General features: G+C 39.0%; 2 protein-coding genes across 4 annotated transcripts in view; both read right to left on the bottom strand.

The window, feature by feature from the left end:
* The window catches only part of HHLA1 (HERV-H LTR-associating 1), a 22839-nt gene extending 8440 nt beyond the window's left edge, over positions 1 to 14399 (bottom strand). Inside the window, exons 1-8 of the mRNA XM_042833942.1 lie at positions 14351 to 14399; positions 3230 to 3298; positions 2105 to 2185; positions 1560 to 1643; positions 1396 to 1479; positions 1117 to 1200; positions 475 to 531; positions 283 to 369 (exon numbers count right to left, since the gene is read on the bottom strand). Of these exons, the coding sequence (XP_042689876.1) occupies positions 283 to 369; positions 475 to 531; positions 1117 to 1200; positions 1396 to 1479; positions 1560 to 1643; positions 2105 to 2185; positions 3230 to 3298; positions 14351 to 14399 (595 nt within the window). The remainder of the gene's footprint in view (positions 1 to 282; positions 370 to 474; positions 532 to 1116; positions 1201 to 1395; positions 1480 to 1559; positions 1644 to 2104; positions 2186 to 3229; positions 3299 to 14350) is intronic.
* KCNQ3 (potassium voltage-gated channel subfamily Q member 3) overlaps positions 13933 to 19969 on the bottom strand; it is a 192295-nt gene continuing 186258 nt past the window's right edge. For 2 of the 3 annotated variants that reach the window (XM_042809007.1, XM_042809009.1), the window contains one exon: positions 13933 to 19969. In XM_042809007.1, coding sequence (XP_042664941.1) covers positions 19232 to 19969 — 738 coding nt within the window. In that variant the 3' untranslated portion in view covers positions 13933 to 19231. The other variant, XM_042809008.1, reaches the window with a different exon arrangement.

Raw genomic sequence — 19969 nt, 5'->3', positions numbered from 1 at the left:
GTTGCTCAGAGTCCTGTCCAGCCTGACACGGATGGGCAACCTGGATACTCATTTGGACCAAAAATATCACACAGCTTCACCAGTCCAGCTTTGGTTTTTTGTTTTTTTTTTGTTTTTTTTTTGTTGTTGTTCCTTGCATTGGATATTTATATGTCTGTAGATTTTACTTAGTTTTGCAAGACAGAGAAGGAACATTCATTGATTCATTGCAAATGCTACCTATACCTAGACATGGTTTGGATTGTAGTTACTATTTCTTTTTATTCCCCAGGATGTGCTTACCCAGGTCAGAAGATGTATTACTGGAAAAGGTGTAATTAATAACAGGAGATTTCTCTAGTATTTCCCAAAAGTCAGACAGATTTCTCCCTGCAAACATAAAGAATTAAAAACATGAAGATGGACTTTTTTCTCATGTGACATCACTGCGAGTAAATAAGGCAATAATTGAGATGAAATGGTTTTTGAATTTACCTGTTTGACCTGTCATCACACAGATGTAGATACAGTCTGAATCATTGCTCTGACGCACTGAAAGACAAAGAAATGCAGAATAGATAATTGTTACTAGCTTTCATTACATGATACAATCTTAAGTAGTTGAAAATGTAAAACTGAAATGGTATGTGGCTACTACAACTGAATGAAAATTTTCTTTCAAATTTCATTTTGACAAAGAAATCAAAATATCAGTATTTCCTGGATAAATGTTTCTATATAATTAAAATTTTGAATTACTCATACGTTTACAAATAAAATAAATCTCAGAAAATATTGTCTATTATAATTTCTTGGGGCTCAAAATTTCCCTAGATACCAGCACTCAATTACTCAATTATAACGTACAGAAAATTCAAGGAAAGAAAGAAAAGATACTCATAGAAAATCATATTGGAAAATCATATTGCTCCTATGTGTCTGTATTACATATACAAACTGTATTTTTGTTCTCTAAGGAGGATTTTTTTTTTTTTTACAACCACTGGTTATGCTTTGCTAGATAAATGATGCTGAATTAGAGCAATAGGATTTTATATACATTTCTATGCTTGTTTCCATGCCAGGACTAAATAATGCAAATAAGGCAACAATAAATACTGAAGAAGAAACGCAAACCTGAGAGAATAGAAGTAGATTTGAAAATTTCTGTGAGATAACTGGTTGAGTTTCCAATAATATCAACAAGTAAAGCAGTGAAATCTAGACAACAAAATAGAAAAATTATAACTGAAACACATATTCCAAATTTACATTGGCAAAAATTAACATGATAATATGCTTGAACATGAAAATGTTTGAAACACTTAAAAGTTCAGAACTTTTCTGCTGAATAGGAGTAGACTTAAGAGGCCATTGGTATACTTATTTGATTGCCAGCCTCTCTTGCATACCAACCTGTTAAGTCATTTGTCACGTTGTTTAAACAGTAGCAGTAATGCATAGGGAACTTGCCAGGGTCAACATTTTTCAAGCTAGAAACTGTAAAGAAACAGAAAATGGGTGTCTGGACGTGCAGCCACATGACAGGGACAGCTCCCGCACCAGGCAAATGCACTCACTGTTATAAATGGTGACTGACACTTTGTGGAAGGCAAATGAGCTGTGGGATGTGACACTCAGCAAAGAGAAGAGCTTTTTGGTACCTGCAGAAACACGTGCCCATGTGATTAGGAGTTAGAACTAATTATGCAAACAGAATGTTTTGGCTCTGCTCATTTGATTTCAAAAAGACTCCTGAGATATGGATATGATGCAGATGCCTGAGACTCAATTCCTTCTCGTTAACACTGAGGGATGGTTCATCAGCACTACTTTCTTAAAATAAATAAATCAAGCAAGCAAGCAAACCTTCACTGGATTATATAGTGCTTTTTAAAGGCATCCCATAAGTCATTATGCTGTGCCTATCTATGAACACACTAATTTATAAATTCTTTGGGGTAGGCAGATGTCTGCATTAAGATGCGCAAGTGTAACTTGCTCTGAGAATTAATTTTGGATGCAGACAGCATGCATTTGTAGCTTCTTCTTCGACCACCACCAGTTCTTTATCTCCCTCACTGCCACTGGCAGCTTGTCACCTCCCCAGCTACTGCAACGTCACCTCTGAGTGTTGTGCTCAGCATCCCATTCACCAGCTCAGTCAGGTTAACAGCAGCCAGATCCACGGACTTTGCAGGCAACTCTGGAAAACAAAGAGTCTCTGGAAATGGCTGCTAATCACTTGCTTGTACGAGGCAAAAAGCTTCCACAGTGAGACAACAAAATGAGCAGTTTATGTACTGAGGAAATGAATATGCCAGGAGAGCAGAGAGAAGTTTGGAAAAATCACAAGATGGAGTGAGGAGTGCAATGGTACCCAGAATTTAGGCAGTGCTCTGTGCCAGCTTATGCCTTGGGAGGTGGCGGAAGGGAGCAGCATCCTGGTGCCCTCTTGTGCTGGTGATGCATGCTTCCTTCCAAGGCAAAAACAGAGCACACAAATGGAGGAGAAAATACCTGGGAAATCCTCCTCCCTTTCCACAGTGCTACATGATTTTCTTTTTTTTCTTTTCAGTTACCTTGACTAATATACTAATACTGCAGATAAAATTAAAGCTGCCGAATGATGCTTTTTATTTAAAAGATGTTTCCTTTCCCTTGATGTTGCTTGCCTGCTCTTCCCAGGTCTGGATCTCAAAGATGTTCTTTTCATTCCCTACCATGAAGTGATGAAGAAGCAGAGTGACATGGTGCCTGTGTGTGTGCAAGGTCGTCTGTGAATGCATGACAGAGAGGAAAAACAGAGCAGGACGGAAAAAGAAGCAAAGAAACCCAGAATGAGAGCAAAATCAAATCTGGAAAGAAATACAATTTTCCAATGACATCAGTATTATTTTTAACCAGTTCTAAACAAAGATTGTGTGAAGCTGTGTCGGAACAAATGGAAGTGGCAACGACAGAGCAGAGCACTGAGAGACTCACACCCCCAGAGATAACAGAGGAACACACCTTTGGTTGAAGGGCTCTGGAAAGAGAGTAACTAAAAAGAGGCACCACCTCTTCACATTCCCAGAAAGAGAGAGGTTAAGCTGGCCAAGGATCTGCACATGCTGGGACAAAGAGTCCTTGTAGCAGAGGTGGCTTTGGTATGTGGACTCCACAGGGTAAATGCAAACTCATTTTCATACAGCCCTCTTTCACCAGTGCCCACGAACAGGGTCAAAGGTTCCTGATGTGCTGATATTACCTGCAGTAGCCAGCACTGCTGCTTGCTTCTCTCTCTTATGCATGAAGTTTTCTCTTCTTATGCATGAAGCTGTGAAGCAAAGAAAGAGTCTGAGAAAAAAAAAATCCCTGTTGAACTACCAAGTGTTTCTCAGTGCAGCTCTCTGCTGGGGTTACTTTGCTGCTCTTATTCATTATGGCACAGAAACCAATGGACACAAGCACTGCAAAGCAGCACACCGAGTATCCATAACAGCAGGAGATTAAGTGCCTAGCAATAAGCATTTCCCAAAAGACCTTCCTGGTCCATTAAATGCCAGCTAAATGGGGAAAATGAATTAATTATCAGAGGTCACCCCCTTAACTCAAGAATCAAAAATTAAAAATTAGTAGAAAATTGATTTCACAGATTGATCTGGGCTTGTACTCAACACTGACTGACAGGGATGAAGTAAAATGAGGCTAACTCAAAAGAGATCTATATGTAAGTTCGTTATGAAGAGCAGATGTTCAGGGCTGTTTTTGGGGGAACAGTCTGGAGTGGGGCTCAGCAGTTAAGGCTCCTTTCTGGAATTCGCTTGATAATGAACAAGGGTTTGCTTCAGTGGTGGTACTCCTATCAGCCCTACAACTCAGAGCTCCCACCAGACAGTAGGAAGGTTGGGTCCAGTTTCCTCTTCAGCAACAGGAAGGCTGGAGGACCAGAAAAAGCAGAAGTGAAAAATAATCTGTGCATAATCCATGGTACAAGGTCCTTAAGTCATGGCTCCCCATGCAGTTCTAATCAGCTGCATTAACATCTCACTTAATATGTGCTAAATTCAGACTGACAATCTAGCTGATCAGTCCAGCCCATCACACTTGCCTGTGCAGTGTGAGAGAACAGAGTACCAGGCCTGCTCTAGATGCAAGAATGGAGAAATCTCTCAGGCCATGGGAGAAGTTGAAAAAAAAGATACTGTTTTTGTTCCCCAGGGAGCACCAAATCATCATCCTTACCTATGTTCCAAACCAGAAAGAGACATAGAATTCCCAGGCTCAACTTTGCAGGCACATGCCAACAGAGCCACCGCATCATGGATTCCAATTTCCAGTGGTTTCGGCTGCTCTAGGAGAAAGAAATTCTGTTTTGGTATTGTTACTGCTTGTAGTATGTGATTTGCTCCAATCCTTGCTGCGCTTTACTGGGACTCAAAGAATCATAGAATCACTCAGGTTGGAAAAGACCACAAAGATCATCTGGTCCAACCATCAGCCCATCACCACCATGCCCATTAAACCACGTCCCTCAGTACCACATCTCCATGTTTCTTAACAGCTCTAGGGATGGTGACTTCACCACCTCCTTGGGCAGCCTGCTTCAGTGCCTCACCACTCTTTTAGAGAATAAAGTTTTTCTAATATCTAACTTGAACTGCCCCTGGAGCAACGTAAGGCCAATACTCAGTGAGGTTGCCTACACAGTTCTCTTCCTGGATAAACTGTACCCACAGCACACTGAGACATTAGGTTCCCAAGTCTTCTTTGGTGAATCAAGATAAAATTTACTTAGATTCAACTTCAGACCAGTCGTAAGATGAGCTTTTTTTTGCAGAACTGTTGCTTGCCCAGTCATCCTTAATCTTATCACAGAATCACAAAACGGCCTGGGTTGAAAAGAACCTCAAAGGTCATCTGTCTTCAGACCCCCTGCCATGGGCAGGGTTGCCAGCCACTACATCAGGTTGCCCAGAACCACATCAAACCTGGCCCTGAATGCATTCAGGGATGGAGCATCCACAACCTCCTTGGGCAAACTGTTCCAATTTTCTATTTCTACATTTAATTACTCCAACCAAGATACATCCTGTGCTGCCTTAGTGGGGGCTAGAAAATAAGGAGGAATGTGCCCAGTGTGGCCCTTCACCCCTCCCACTTTTTTTTTTTTTTTCGATAATGAAAAATGCCAAACAACTGTGCATCTATCAGAAAATAAGAGCATGAGAGTTAGCAGAAAGAGGTCCAATTCTTTTTTCATATCAGCTAGCTCTTCTCTTAGTAGTTAATCCTACAAGTATACAGTGAACCATTATCTTGAAGGTAACACTGTTTGATCAACAGTTACCATCATGTTTAACATCTTACCTATATTTAATTCATTAGAGAATTAACACAGTTAAAATAGTTAACTTATACTTAGCATTTCTAAAAAGAAATCCTTCCATGGAATGATGAAATGATACCAAACTATTCTGTATTTGAAACATCTGTATTTGCTTGCTTGTGTATCAGAAGTGTTCAAGCACAAGCATTGCAAATTTGAAAGCTCTGCAAAGTTTCTAGGTACCACTTAGCTATTAAGTTCATTTGTCTAATTCTATCTGCTGAACTCCAAACTTATACTGATCCACAGTTTCCTCATAGCACGTGCAGGCTATGGGCTGAGGATGAGAGAAAGCCTTGTCCAAATCTCATTCCCAAGATTTCACAGCCAAGAATGGAATGGAGAGCAAGGCAGTCAACCTCAGGGGAGGTTTGTAACTACATCCATTTTGGAGCAGAAGGGCTATAGTGGCTGATGCACTCAGTCAGAGGAAGTGGGTTGAGAGGATTATTGGACTGTGTGACTGAGGTCACTTTAGCTCTGTGAGATCTATTTTGCAATGACAATTTTGTGTTTGAGGACCATGGACCTCAGCCTACATGGTTCTTGTGACCTCTTCCTGCACACAGAGTATGACCAGGCAGCACTGCCCATGCTATCTCTGTGAGTGCTGACTCAAGGGACAAAAACACAGCTAACACCACTGATGCCACTGTATCGCCCCTGCAACATAAGGCTGGCCTTGGCTGGAGGGTCTTTGCGGCTCAGACTGGGAGAAGAGCCCAAACTTCTGCCTTTCATGGAGATTTTGGCTGTACAGCAAGAGAGAATCTCAAGTACAGGAGGTGGGAGAGGAGAACAGCCCCTGCCCCACTTACCTCCCCCTGGAGACATCAATCAGTGTTTTTGATGAAGTGGATCAGATTTCACTACTGCTTTATTTATGTCCCATTGCTGTCTGTGGTGGTAGGAAAATTGTTTAGCAATGGATTTGGTGCAGGGTGCTAACGCAGAGCTAGAGAGAGCATGTTTCCAACGGGCAGAGCAGGGAGGAGCAGTCTGACAAATGAAAGAACTGTCTTAACAAAACACACTGGGAGAGAGGAAAAAAGGGACTATTGAAAAAGAGAAAAAAAGAAGAAAAAAAAAAAAAAAAGAGAAGCAGCATAGAGTTGTGCTCAGAAGCATCTGACAGACACTGAGAAATGCTTTTTTGCTCATCTGCTCAGCAAACTCATCTGAGTTTGCAGCTCTCTGCTGCCCACTCCACTGAGATGCTCCTACACATTAACAGCACACAGAATCTTCTCCACGCACAGCACTGCTTTGCAGCACAAATTCAGACCAGGCATTAGCGTGACCATTTCATGCAAATTTAACTGTTGCATGCTACAGACTGGGATTACATGCTACAGACTCCACCAAGAAAAAATATCTAGTGATTCGAATATCATTCAAACCTGGAAGGATGGATCATAAACTGAATTCTGTTCTAGAATAGAAATATTAAGTAAAATTGCTATGGAATCAATGGAAAATTCTCCTTTCATAGGAGAATGTTCTGACTGATTTCCAGGTTTATCTCTGTGGTATCCCCTGATCATCATAAGTGCTTAAGAAGAAATTGTAGAGAAACTTTATTACTAAGAACAGTGCATTGGGAAGACTTCCACTACTTCTCAACAGCTAAAAGACTGGTTTAAATTTGAAGCATTAGGTTTTCACTGCTTTCCAAGATCTTTTCAAGCATTAACACATTTGTGCTGTCCAATTAAAATTTAAAGACATCTGTGAGAAATACTCCTGGAACTTCTGCATGAGCCATCTTATCTCCCAGCACTGTGTTTAATAGTAATATTAGCTCTTGGACATATGCCATGTTTGTGTTACTGTGCTTACCTCATTTAAAAATTTTAATCTATCAGGACAGGACTTAATTACTTTGAAGCTGTATCTTTTTTTGTTTGCCAATGCAAGCAACACTACTGTGATGACTGAAATACGTTCTGGATTATAAACAGGAAAACTTTCCCGTACTCCAGTTCAAAATCACTCACAAGTTCCACAAAAATGATAGCAAAATTCACAGGCGTTGAAGGAGCAGGTGTCACACAACCATGAGCAAGCAGAAAAATTCCATAAACTAACTTTCAGTTAATGTTTGCCTTTCAAACATTTATCTGATACAGGCTGTAATTCTCCTTAACCTGTACTGAATGCAGTAATCCACTTTTTGTGTTGATTTTAAACTGAACAATACTAGAATACATTTTACTCAGGATTTTGATCCATAGTTCTTTGGATGGCTGAACCATAAAGCTTAATCCACTTCAGATTCCACTTATATACTCATGAAGACCTTATATCAAATACCTCTGTGCTATTCTAGATTAGCAGTAATTTTAAAACAACATGGTTATGAGCAATGCTTCATTTGAACTCATTTTAATGCGGTAGGCAATCATGATTTCCTTTTTTTCTGTACAAATAGAGTGCAAACAGATATGAAGTAGTTTTCCCTCACCTTCACATTAAAAAGAGCAAAATGGAATTTAAGAGACCAAAGAATTGGTTTTGTTTTTTTGGGGTTTTTTTTTGTTTTTTTTTTTTTAAAGGAAATTTCTTGATTATTAATTTCCTTACCTTTGTTCAGTCTCACCATCTAAAGGTCACCTCTCATTTTAAGCACACCACGATACACCAAGTTTAAAGAAATGTTCCACAATCCATTAATATGAAAATACGCCTCTGTTAGAATTACACACTTTGTTAAATTGCTATAACCACTTTTTAAGCTCAGGTTTATTTGTATGAGAGTTTGATGATTGTAATCAAAATACATTTCATTTTTTATGTTCTCACTCAACAATAGTAGCACAGGCAACATGATTCCTTCCAAATGCATTTGAAACTACTGAGATTTGGAATAGCTGATATCAACTTACCCAACTTCTCTTGACAAAGATGATTATCTCCAGAGCCTATATAAAACAGGAGGCTATTGCCAGGTCTTAATAATTACTTAATGAAAGACTTGGAGTAGACAGACTTGAAAATCTTGCTTTAAAATCTTGTAAAAATTGTCATCCTAATCCCAGAAGGACCAACTGAAGGTAACACAATCATAAGCAAACAAAGTGCCCGTTGAATTCCTGATGGAATGACTCTGTGGCAAGCCAGGTCAGGGCTGGAAGTTTCTTTTGGCAGTGATAACTTGAACTGCGAAGTAGAAGAATGGTTGATTTTTTTCCCCCTTTTAAAGGGACAGCTTGTGTTACTGAAATAGGCCAATGCCACCGAGAGAGGTTGGCCAGGTGAAGACACTTTCAAAAAGCTTTATCATGCTTGGGTTAGCAATTTAACAAGAGGTGATGCTCAGCAAATTGTGAAGATACCTGACGTGTGTATTAACTGCAGAAAATAAAAAGGAAGAAAACAAGCAATTAAGCAGAAAACTGCCTGGCATTGGGGTGAAGTGATGGGGAAGGAAGAAAGAGCTGGTTACAGTGATATAAGGCAATTTCAGTGGTGCTGAATGATAATTATGTAAGCTAAGAGATTATCATCATTGGAAGCTGTCACTGAAATTTTGCTCCCATTTACTCTGGAAATAATTTCTCTGAAATCAGTGGATTTAAACCCAACGTGATTAAAAGTAGATAATCACCCATTCAATAGCTTCTCTGTAAGCTACAATCAACCAAAACATGTGAGTACTGCTGTCATTCAAACCCTTACAGCAATCAGAGGAAAGAGGGAAAAACAAAATGAATTGACAACTTGCTAGTCTATGGAATAAAAGGCGCCCTAAGGACCAGCTTAAAAACTCAAAAGCAAAATATTCCTGATCCCTGTTATAAAGGTAACAGGATAAAGAAGACTTGGCAGATATGATTCGTGTAAAGAGGATGTTAGGAATGGTCCCTGGACTTTCCTCAGTTCCCAAACACACCTTGGGAAATGTTGGGGCTGCTGGTTGGCCCAGTTTGGAAGTGCACTGGGACTGTACTCTCAGTGTCATGGCCCTACAAATAGTACTGACAATTGGGTTGAAGGGATGGACTATCCTCCCCAGCAGTACTTCATTGATTATTGTGGATGTTCCTTATTTTGTTTTCCTTTTGTTAGCTTTCTTCATTAAATTGTATTGCCTCAGCCTTGCACTTCTACCAGCTGAAGCAAGAATGCTATTGTCCAACAAAATCACTGTAATTTCCTGGTATGTTAGATATGACTTTCAGATTTCAATCTTATTTTGAGGGGTTCCTGTCTTCCTATAGAATATTAAATTATAGGTCACATTACGTGTGTAGTAGAGTGTTGCCTTCACCTGCACTTCATCAAGAACTTTGGAACCTGAAGGGCAATGTTTAACAGAATTGCAGCTGGTAAGTATGAAGCTGACGGTGCACACACACACATGCTCAGTCTTACCTTTATCTTCTTGCACTTTGCCTTTCACTTTTACCTTATTTTGTGCTGGGGGGAGTTCAAGAAAAATTTCTTCTGAGAAAGAAGAGTGAAGTATTGGAATAGGCTGCTCAGGTTGATGGTGGAGTCACCATCTCTGGAGGCATTCAAGAAAAGGGTAAATGTGGCACTGAGGGACATGGTTTAATTGGCTGATGGTGATGGGTTGATGGTTGGACTTAGATGATCTTAGAAGTCTTTTCCAACCTTAATGAATCTATGATTCTATAATACAAGAAAACGTGTACTGTACTGTAACCAGTGGGATGTTATTGTGCCTAGAATTATCTGATTCTTTTTTGTGTGAATCATGACTAACTGAGGAACTTGGAAACCTTTTTTCATTGACTAGACTCACCTTGTTTTTACTGACTTAATTACCAGTTGCTCAATATCTCATTAGCAAAACTGGAATGAAAGTCCTCTCTGTAACAGCTGACAAAAACAGGTATAGCCAAGAAAATGTGTGCACTGGGATCTGTTCCAACTGTTTGATGTTTGGCTATGAGGATAATTTGACTTTCAACAGGTTGTACCTCATGCTGTGTTTTACCCTGGGACCCTGTAATTTTAACTTTGCTCAGCTGCAGAGCAATACTCAGGTGTCTGGGCAGGGACATTGTTCAGCCCCAGCCTGGACTCTTCGGGACAATGCCGTGTTCTCACTCAGAGCATCACTTGGAGCAAGCAGCTTTCTCAGGAGTATAGTCTTTACATGTCTTCTTTCTCCTGTGTCTCTTTGTGTGACAGAACTGTGTCCATAACAAGTATCTCAAAATCCAGAATGAGAAAATAAGTCATTTTTAGTATGTTGTCAGCAACACAGTGAAGATGCATCATTCATGGCAGTTGCCATGTAAATGCATTAGTTTACTGAAGGCTATGCAGGAGTTAACACAAGTTAAATATATGCTGTGAATAAAGCCTGTGATTTACCTGTAAGAGAGAAGACTGGGAAGGAGGGAAAAAGCTGAGTGCTGGTGCTTTATCTCCCCATGGGTTGAGAATGCAGTGTGAAGGCGATGCACCACTACTTTCTTGCAATTTTTTTTTTTTTTTTTTTAAACAAAGCTCTACAGCACTTCTTTTCATCTGAAGCTACCACTTATTTATTCCTGTCACTAAAACATCTTTCCCGTTTAATTTATTTAGAATTGCAAGTGACATCTTTTCTTTGCGACAGCATTTCTTTAATGTTTTTCATTGAGGTTTTGCTAAAGTTGGTACTAGCACCTCAAAAACACCTGAAAAGAATGATAATCAAACTCTGCAGTCATTCAACTTAAATTATTCTAGTAAGAATGTTTTATATATTTATGTTCAAAGTAGCTAACACTTTTATTTCATTTTAATAAAATTTAATAAACTTTAAAATAAATTTTAAAATTTAATAAATTTTAATTATTTTAATTTTATTTTAAGTGTCTGACATTCACTTGGTCGAGAAAGTTAAGGTTTGCCTACACCAGGGACATCCAAAATTGCATCAGCTGCAGACAGCTATCACTTGTCCCACAGAAGAAGAATTAATAGGAACCTAGGAGCTGGGCAATACTCCATTCTTCAGCAAAGTCACTGACCTGTTGTGACAAGAAAAGAACAAAGCAGAGGCAGATGAGCTGCCTGAGTGAATACAGCAAAACTTATTTACTGAGATACACTCATTGCATAGTCATGAAAAGAACAAAGATATTGCAGTCATTTTTCTGCAAAGCAAATGTTCCAGCATAAATGTTTCTCCAGAAAAGCAGTGAGCACAATCACTGCTGCACAAAATTCACAGCTCCAGTTCGTAAAGAAAAATGGGAGCTACAGGGAATATGCTGAATCTCAAAACAGTTCATTTCTGGTGGGCACTGATGGTTTTGCTTCTTTCTTTGCATGGTACATATATCCCATGAGATTGTTAATGACCCACACACTGCCTTGCACAGCTCCTCTGGGGCTTCCAAGGAACACAATGAACACTTTATGTTTGTAAACATCTAGACTCCTGAGGCGTTGAGATTTTACAGCAGTCCAGGACTTAGAATAGATTTAATCATTTACCCTGCGTTGTTATTTCTGATATGTGACAGACACACAACTGGTCCCTGCAAGCCTGCCAAAACATTCACCACACATCTTACCTTGCCTTATTTTTCGTAAGCCTTGGTCTTTGTTCTTCTAATGATGTTTGACACAAGGAAGAGAAGCTGTGGAGCTATCCTGATTCCAGCAGACTGCCAGCTCCCAGGGTCCCCTGTCTGAAAATTTTATTGGAGAGCAACTTCATCAATGCCAGTCTATCTCTCTTGTTGGCCAGTGCCATGAGATTTGATTGCCATTTCTCCTTCCCTTCTCTGTGATTCAATAGGATGCTCAGGGTCACCCAAGAGATATTTTTTAATGGGCTAGTTTTCAAGTATGTGGAAAGAGTGCTGAAATATAAGCTCCCTGGTAAGTGTCCTGAGAAGAAAGGGAAGGATGCACTCAGAGCAGGATGCACTTGGAGAAGTGGAGAAACCACCTTTCCAGACACCACTACTTGGACTGTGCTGGATTCATCAGTACTTACCCTTTCTAAATCATTAAGGAGTCTTGGCCTCACTATGCCCAGCCATAGGACAATTATACATAATCACAGCATTCCAATGTATACATAATCAGAGCCTGCAGAAGTAGAAAGCTCTCTGGATATAAACAGGGCTCTGTCAGAAGATGGATATCATATTTTGCTCCCATTTAAGAATTCATTTTTTATAAAATCAGTACTAAGGTGTAAGCAAAATCCAGTGATTTGGCAAGCTTGTTCATTTGGGTGACTGCCAAGGCGAAATTTTATTGCAGTGTGTTTGTTCAGGTGAATAAAAGATGAGTGGTGCTCCTTTTAAGTCTGTTAAATACCCATTTACATGTAATTGTTGTTGCTGCTTTGTTTTGCAGAAAATTTCTCCTGCATTCAGTTCAAACTGAATCCTTCATTGCTAAGTAATGTTAATGCATGGCAATACAGGCTATAAAGGGATGTGAATACACTTGAAACACCTTTTTATTTTCCTTGAGAGAAATGCATAGAATAAAGAAAAAGCTAGTCTTGTACTTTTTCATTGTGGATAACTGAAGAGGTTCACAACACCTCTAGTAGGTTCAGTTAAAAAAAAATTCTTTCAATCTTCAGAAAATTTGATAGAATTTGTCCGTAAGAGACTGCAACCGATCCTATTTAAATTAATCTTTTTTAAAAGGAAACAAACCAAAAAAGCTGAACAAAATAAAACAGAAACAATTGGATGCTGTGGTATTTCAGGATTTTATGAGTTTTACCCAGTTTTCAAGGATATAGAAGTTAGACAAGAAATGGAATTAAATGCTGAATGTATTTTTACATACCACAAAAATTAAAGAAATATTTTTAGGTTGCACTTCAAATTTAAGCAGAAAACCATGATGCTGAAGAAACTTCAGTGCTTCACCACGTATCATTAAAAAAAAACAACTGTTTTCTTATAGCCAACCTCAAACTCCCCTCATTTGGTTTGAAACCATTTCCTCTTTTCCCATTACAACAAATCTTGCTTAAATGTCTGTCCCTTCCTTTAGATACTGAAAGGTTGCTAGCTGGTCTCCCCAGAGCCTTCTCTTCTTCAGCCTGAACAGCCCCAGCCTCTTTGTTGTTTCATATTGTTTCATGTTGTTTCATGTGCTCTGTCTTGTTTAAGACATTCAGAACTTCAGCCTCTCTCTAGCCTGATAGGATGTGATTAATCTCACCATTCTTAGCAATCTGAAAGTCACGTGTTTGTCTAGTTGGTCATTTTGAACTCTGTAGCTAAGTAAGATATCACATCTGAGAGAGGAAGTCAGGATCACTTGTAACAGGATGGACTAAGTTTTCATTTTCCCACATATCTATGAACATGTGCATACAAGTTGCACAGCCACTAAACCAAAGAAATCACACTTAATGTGATCTACTGTGCTGTGTATTACAACAGGACTAAGTGTAGAAACAAAATAAAGTGTATTTTTTTTGCTTTTGCATGCAGTTGTGCATGGAAGGTCTTATGCCAGTGTTTTATCTGAGTGAACATTTGACACAGTGTTCACTGAATGGGTATCTTAAATGAAAGGAAAAAAAAAATACTCCGCATCATAATTGAAATTTCTATTTATTAATAAGTGGTGCAGTTTTAAAGACAGAACATAAAAAATCAGTTAAGAAGTATTGTTTGCATAATATATTGAAATAAACATATTAAAGTTGTTCAAATATTGGACAGTGCCAGAATATAAATTACACATACAGTTTAAAAATTACAATAAATAATATTATAAAGAGCACTAAAGGCCACTTGTATAAAAGTTGTGTTCCCTTGTCAGCCAGAATCTGAAAAGCATCTTTGTAGCATGGAGAAAAATTCAGTGAGCAAGGCACAAATACTAGTAATAATAAGATGCCATAACTAGAAAACAAAATGCAGTTGGCTATGTAACCTTCAGTCTCAGCATATTCTTAGGATGGAGATAGGATCCTGCTTCCAGGATTTTGCTTCACTTCACTTCAGACAGAAGCTGCTAAAAGCTGAATTGGGAAGAATCAAATCTTACAGCCTAAATAATCATAAGCAATAGTGATATCCAGGGTCTCAATTCCCATGGTGCCCTACTGTGGACACTTGAGAACGGCCCCTTTCTCTTCCTGCACCCCTGAAAACGGTCTTCAAAAGGCAACACCCACATTCAGTTGAGTATCTCAGAAGGTGGTACCATTCCAAATTCATGAGACACTGCAGAAAATTTAGGTTTGCTCTTGGCACCTCAAGTTTAATGGAGGAGGCTGTGGGGTGCAAGGAATTATAATCCAGCTTTTCTTACATGTTTTGTTCTGAGTGGGACAAACCCAGCTCCTGAAATGCCTGGACTCCCAGCAGGGCTGAATTTGCTCCCTAATCTGATTCTGCAAACTGATTGGGTTGTGATGCTTGCCTGAAGGCCATGAGTCAGCAGCCCCATGATGTGTAGATCAGTGATTATTTTGCAGCCTTCCTGGGCCACAATTTGAAGCAGAAAAATATAAAACTGTTTCCACTCTGAACTGTAACAATGCAGCAAAGTTAGAGATAAGAATAGAACAAATATATCCAAAGTCAGTTTAGGAACAGATCCTATCGATCTCTCCATGTGCTTAAATCCTATATATTCTGACAGAGCCAAATCAATTAATCCAGCGCAGGGAAAAGCAAGGACAGCAACCATTACCTGACCAGATTTTTTCTGAAAGTATTTATTTCCTAAATGGAGCATAAAATACTTATACAACTGTGTACTTAGACTAGGCATTCATTTCTGCAATAATTAATGTTCTTGGTTTGAATTTAAACTGAGGAAGATTGATTGATGATAATGCAACAAAGAGAGATACTCAATATAAACATATGTACTTCTTCAAAAACTTAGAGATTTATAGTCACTTTATAGTGACAGAAAAATCAGTGTAAAAAAAAACAGGTAAAAAACTATTTTCCAATCAGTGTTTTTCCAAGGAAATTCATAAATAAAGGCAGATTAGGACCTTATGCTGACCCAGTGCATCAGTGTGAGCAGGTTTCTTAGTGACTTCAAGGAGAGCAGAGGAAAGGCCCACACTTCCTAATTAATAAAAACATTTCAAGCCCTAAAATGGATTCTTGATTACTTGCAGGAAATAAGAGTCAGCAAAGAGCAAATTCCAATAAATAGTCTTTAATCCTAACTACATGGAAAGACAATGGAAAGATATGAGTCTAAGAAAACTAATAGCTGTTAAACTGAAATGCCACATATTAATGAAAGATAATGGTAGCAATGGTAATGGGAGGATGGTTGGACTAGATGACTTGTAGGTCCTTTCCAATCTTGTGATTCTATGATTTTATGATAAAATAAATCTGTTATTTGTTCACATTCATTTTAATACGAAAAGCAGCATAAACTCAGAGGCCACTCTCATCTGAAATTGTGAATGTTTCCTTTTTTTGTGGTAAACCTACCTCAAAATAGAGGCCCTGACCTTTTAGATCACACCACAGATACTTTATTATGCAGTGCCCAGTGTCTATGGCAGACACACAAATGGCGTGCCTTGGTTGACGCACTTTCTGGACTCAAACTGAAGTGCAGTTCTGATGAAGATCTTGTGCACATTCCAAATCTGAGATGATCACCAGGTTTCACCTTGCTGGTGACATCTGGACACATTTACATTGTCAACACGGAGAGCAGAATGAATGCTCACTCTATTTTTAATCCAGATGATGCAGGAGGGCAGAGCTGCTGAGCAGAACACCCTTCTGAAGTGACCAGTGGCTGATCTCAATGGAAATTAATTCACTGGGTAAAAAATAATAAGTTTTTCAGACCCTCCTTGGCTCTCCCCCCATATTTCTTCTAGAGAATTCAGAGATGTCTGCTGCATAGGGCATTGCTGAACTTGCCACTATTACCTTCTAAAAGGCCTTAACTGCAACTTAATATGCCATTAAATATTTCATGATGTAACTACAGACACCTGACCCTGTGTTTTTAATCTACATATGATAAACTGGTGCTTACAACCCACAGAAAATGCTAACTTACAGGTGTTCAGCTGCTATGCACACAGAATGTAGCATAGCCCAAATCCTCCTTTCCTTGGCTGCACTTTAGTATGCAGATAAGATTGATCCAAACATCTGCCACTCCTTGGATTCTCTCTTGGAATTAATATACCTTTACAATGAGTTGATTTATGGATTTTCAGCCAGACTTAACACTGAGAAAAGATTACCTTTGTATGACTTGGCATGAGAGAGATTAGAAACCTGAACTGAAGAATTGGAGGCAAATTGGGCAGAGAAGTATGTAACAGCATATTTATGCACAACTGCATAACAAAGACATTCACAAAAAAAAAAAAATTCTCAGATTGCCCTTGCTTGTGGACTGCCTTGATTTTTGATTGCTCAGATCTATAAAACATTTTAACAAGTTCCAATCTTCACTGAAATCAGTAGGAATGCCCAGCACTTGATGCACTAGAAAAACGAAGCAACATCGGAAGAAGTCTAGCAATATTAAGATAAGTTTTCATTCCTTTTCATTCATCTCAGGAGGTCACTGATAAATACTCCTGTATAGAAAAGGCTGCAGTAGCTACGTATAGATTCTTCCAAGAATCATTGATAGTCAAATAATTTTTCTCAACATGCCAAATTACAATGAATTACAATTTTGCAGCTAGTTTTATTCTCATTGATTTTAGCCATGAAACTGCAACAAACAGAGGCTGTCTTTCAGATGAACAGCTACTTTGTCAAATAAGTAACTATTAAAATTGTATCCATTATTGGCCTCAGATCAACTTCATGGACTCAGCTCAGTCTTCAAAGGCTGTAATTGGTGTGATTTATTTACACAACTAATTACAAGAATTTCTTCTCCCTGAAGATCTGGCCAAGAAGTCTGTATCATGATTTTAGCTGATGAAGCAGATGAAATATTAGAGTAAGAAGATCCTATTTCTTTTTAGATAGCTCTTAAGTAAACAATGAAGATGAAGACAATGCCTGACAATATCTGGAACAGAATAGAAGTTCCCCAGATGGAATGATTATCATGAGATGTCAACAACACTGAAGAATCAACAAACATAGAGCTGCTGACAAAGTGGGCAAAACCCAACAAGGTATCCTTCCACCAGGCCTGTGCAATTCCCAGTTACAGAGATACACAGGAATACCTGTAGGGTATCTCTTCTTGTCCTCTAATTGCATGTGCCAACAATGCTTAGCTGTACAGCCATGACAGAAAATTCACTTTCTAACATCCTCCCTAGCCATATCCTTATGCCTTCTTTGGTGGTAGAGACATTAGACGTCTGGAGAGGCAGAAGCCACTCTTAGCAGGAGATGGATCAGGAGCTATGGCAGAAGCTGCACCTTGGATGATGCAGTGGAGGTGAGATCTTCATCCACTGACTGTGGGTGTCTGTGACATGTTTCTTGTACCCTGTGCTCACTGACTGTGCAGATTAGTTTTCCACCTGCTGTAAAGAGTGCATAGCAATTGAAATTGACATCAAATGGATGCTATTTCATGGACACTTGGATTGAGATTCTGCATAGGATATCTGGATAGGCTGTGTTTCACTAGCTGTATAGAAACTGCATTCGCACTGTGGTGGTGAGATCTCAGATTCATTTCCGCCCTGTGCCCAGTGGACTGTATTGTTTTCCTGCTCTCTCTATAAAGTTTCCAATTTGCACAGGAATTGTTTGGCTGAGGCCTAAGGTGTAATCTTTTACATCTGCTGCTCAGGGACAGGACAAAATAATGGTATTTATTTATTCATACATTGAAGTTAAATATGACTGTCATACATGGATTTGCAGCTGTCCATTTCAAAAAGAAATTGTAAGCTAGACACACATCTTCCTGCACTGTGGAGCTCCCAGGGAACAGAAAAGTGTTGCTCTGCAGATCTGAGAAGCTTAAAGCACTTCACCAACAATAGTGAATTGAGCCTCATAACCTGTATTTATGTAACTACAACTCCAAATAAACACACGGGCAAACCGAAGAACATTTGTATTATGGAACTTAACACTACATACACTATATAACTCAGTAAAAGAATGGAAACCTGAGCTTCTCTGCAATGAACAACTTTTTTTTTTTTCGTTTTTTCTTTTTGGAACAGAGAGAAACCTTGGTCCCATAAGAAAGAAATAGACTTAGAAAATTTTTTCTACAAAATAGGATTGTAATCATGTTTCCAGCAATTTTATAATCACTAGTGGTAATTGAGGAATTTATGCAGCAATTACATATCCAAAACTGATGTTAGTTGGTGGCTTTCATCATTTTTAATTCTACCCCTGATTTCAATTTAGCATTGTGTTTCATAGGTAGTTATATAATAGATGACATGAGAAACATTTAGTTTACAACACTATTTCAGTAAGGTCATTTGCTTTGACAGCTTTTTCCCTGCTTGAATATTACATGCTTTTGGCTAGATAGGAGAGAGATTGAGTTACTTATATTGTATAATGGATTCAGATTTTTTATTTCCACAAAAGGACAGTGCTCCTGAAACTAATTTGACTTTGCTGCTCTGTTTACAAAGTGTAGCAAGGACCATATCTTGGCTGTTACCAATCCACCATTGTTGGTTGTATTGAAGAATATCAGATAGATATGTATCACAGAAGAAATCAGCTGTACCATTTATATAGGGTAAAGTCATGCAAACCATGCTCAAAACTAAGCTCCTTAGTTTTGGTAGCATGAAAAAAACTGCATTAGTAAATTGTATGAAATGGTGCAGAATGACTACCACTAATATCACATGCATCTTATGCAGCCATTGGTGTTTTGAACTAGTAAGCTTTGGGTGCAGAGTAAGTGAGATATACAAAGTATGCTTACATTACACGGAGAAGTCAGCCAGTGACTACCCCCCACGCACTTCTAAACTGGCTTATTTGAAGGGGTCCATATTGAATCTGAAATTCCATCCCCTGTTGAAGACAAAGGCATGGAGCCACTTGGTGTAAAAGGGTCGGTGTCTGTGTCTGTTTCCCCCTCTGCTAGGTAGCGTTTCTCTCTCATCCACGCAGATCCCCCATTGGGGCCAAATGGGAAATCATCTCTGTCTTGGGAGATACTGAAGCCACTTGGGGAGCGCTCAAGTTCCTCATGGTTGACGGAGAGAAGGGACAATGGGGTATCGCTGTCTCTTGTCAAGCTCCTTCTCTGCCTTGGAGACACTTTATCTGAGTAAGGGCTTTGCATGTCTCCTTGGGAATGGTAGCTAACTTGGGAGTCCATTAATGTAAATATAGGCAGAACTGTTGGCCTTTCTGCATATGATGTTGAGGAAGGTGTGGCTTGCAGTTTGCCAGAGTTTTGCCCACCTGTTGAAAGAGGCTGTGAATGAGTCATGTGACCATGTGCTGAGAAACCATACGGACTGACTTTGTTGACTGGAACTTTCTGGAAGTTGTAAGGAGTTTCATGAGCACACTGATCAGTGTATTTGTAGATTACTGTTTTTAATTCGGAATACTTGTTTTCTTCTCTCTTTTCTTTTGCAGGAGAAGCAATTTCTTTCAGTGGACTTATCTCAGCAACTTGTATTTGCAACTGTTCCATATGATGCATATGCATATCAACAAGAAAATCCAATTTCTTCCCCATGTCATTTAC

Source organism: Centrocercus urophasianus, unplaced genomic scaffold (genome assembly GCF_019232065.1).
Source record: "Centrocercus urophasianus isolate 14NV4802_14NV808 unplaced genomic scaffold, USGS_Curo_1.0 seq_11, whole genome shotgun sequence".
Classification (NCBI taxonomy): Eukaryota; Metazoa; Chordata; class Aves; order Galliformes; family Phasianidae; genus Centrocercus; species Centrocercus urophasianus.
This window is presented reverse-complemented; position numbering and strand designations above follow the sequence as displayed.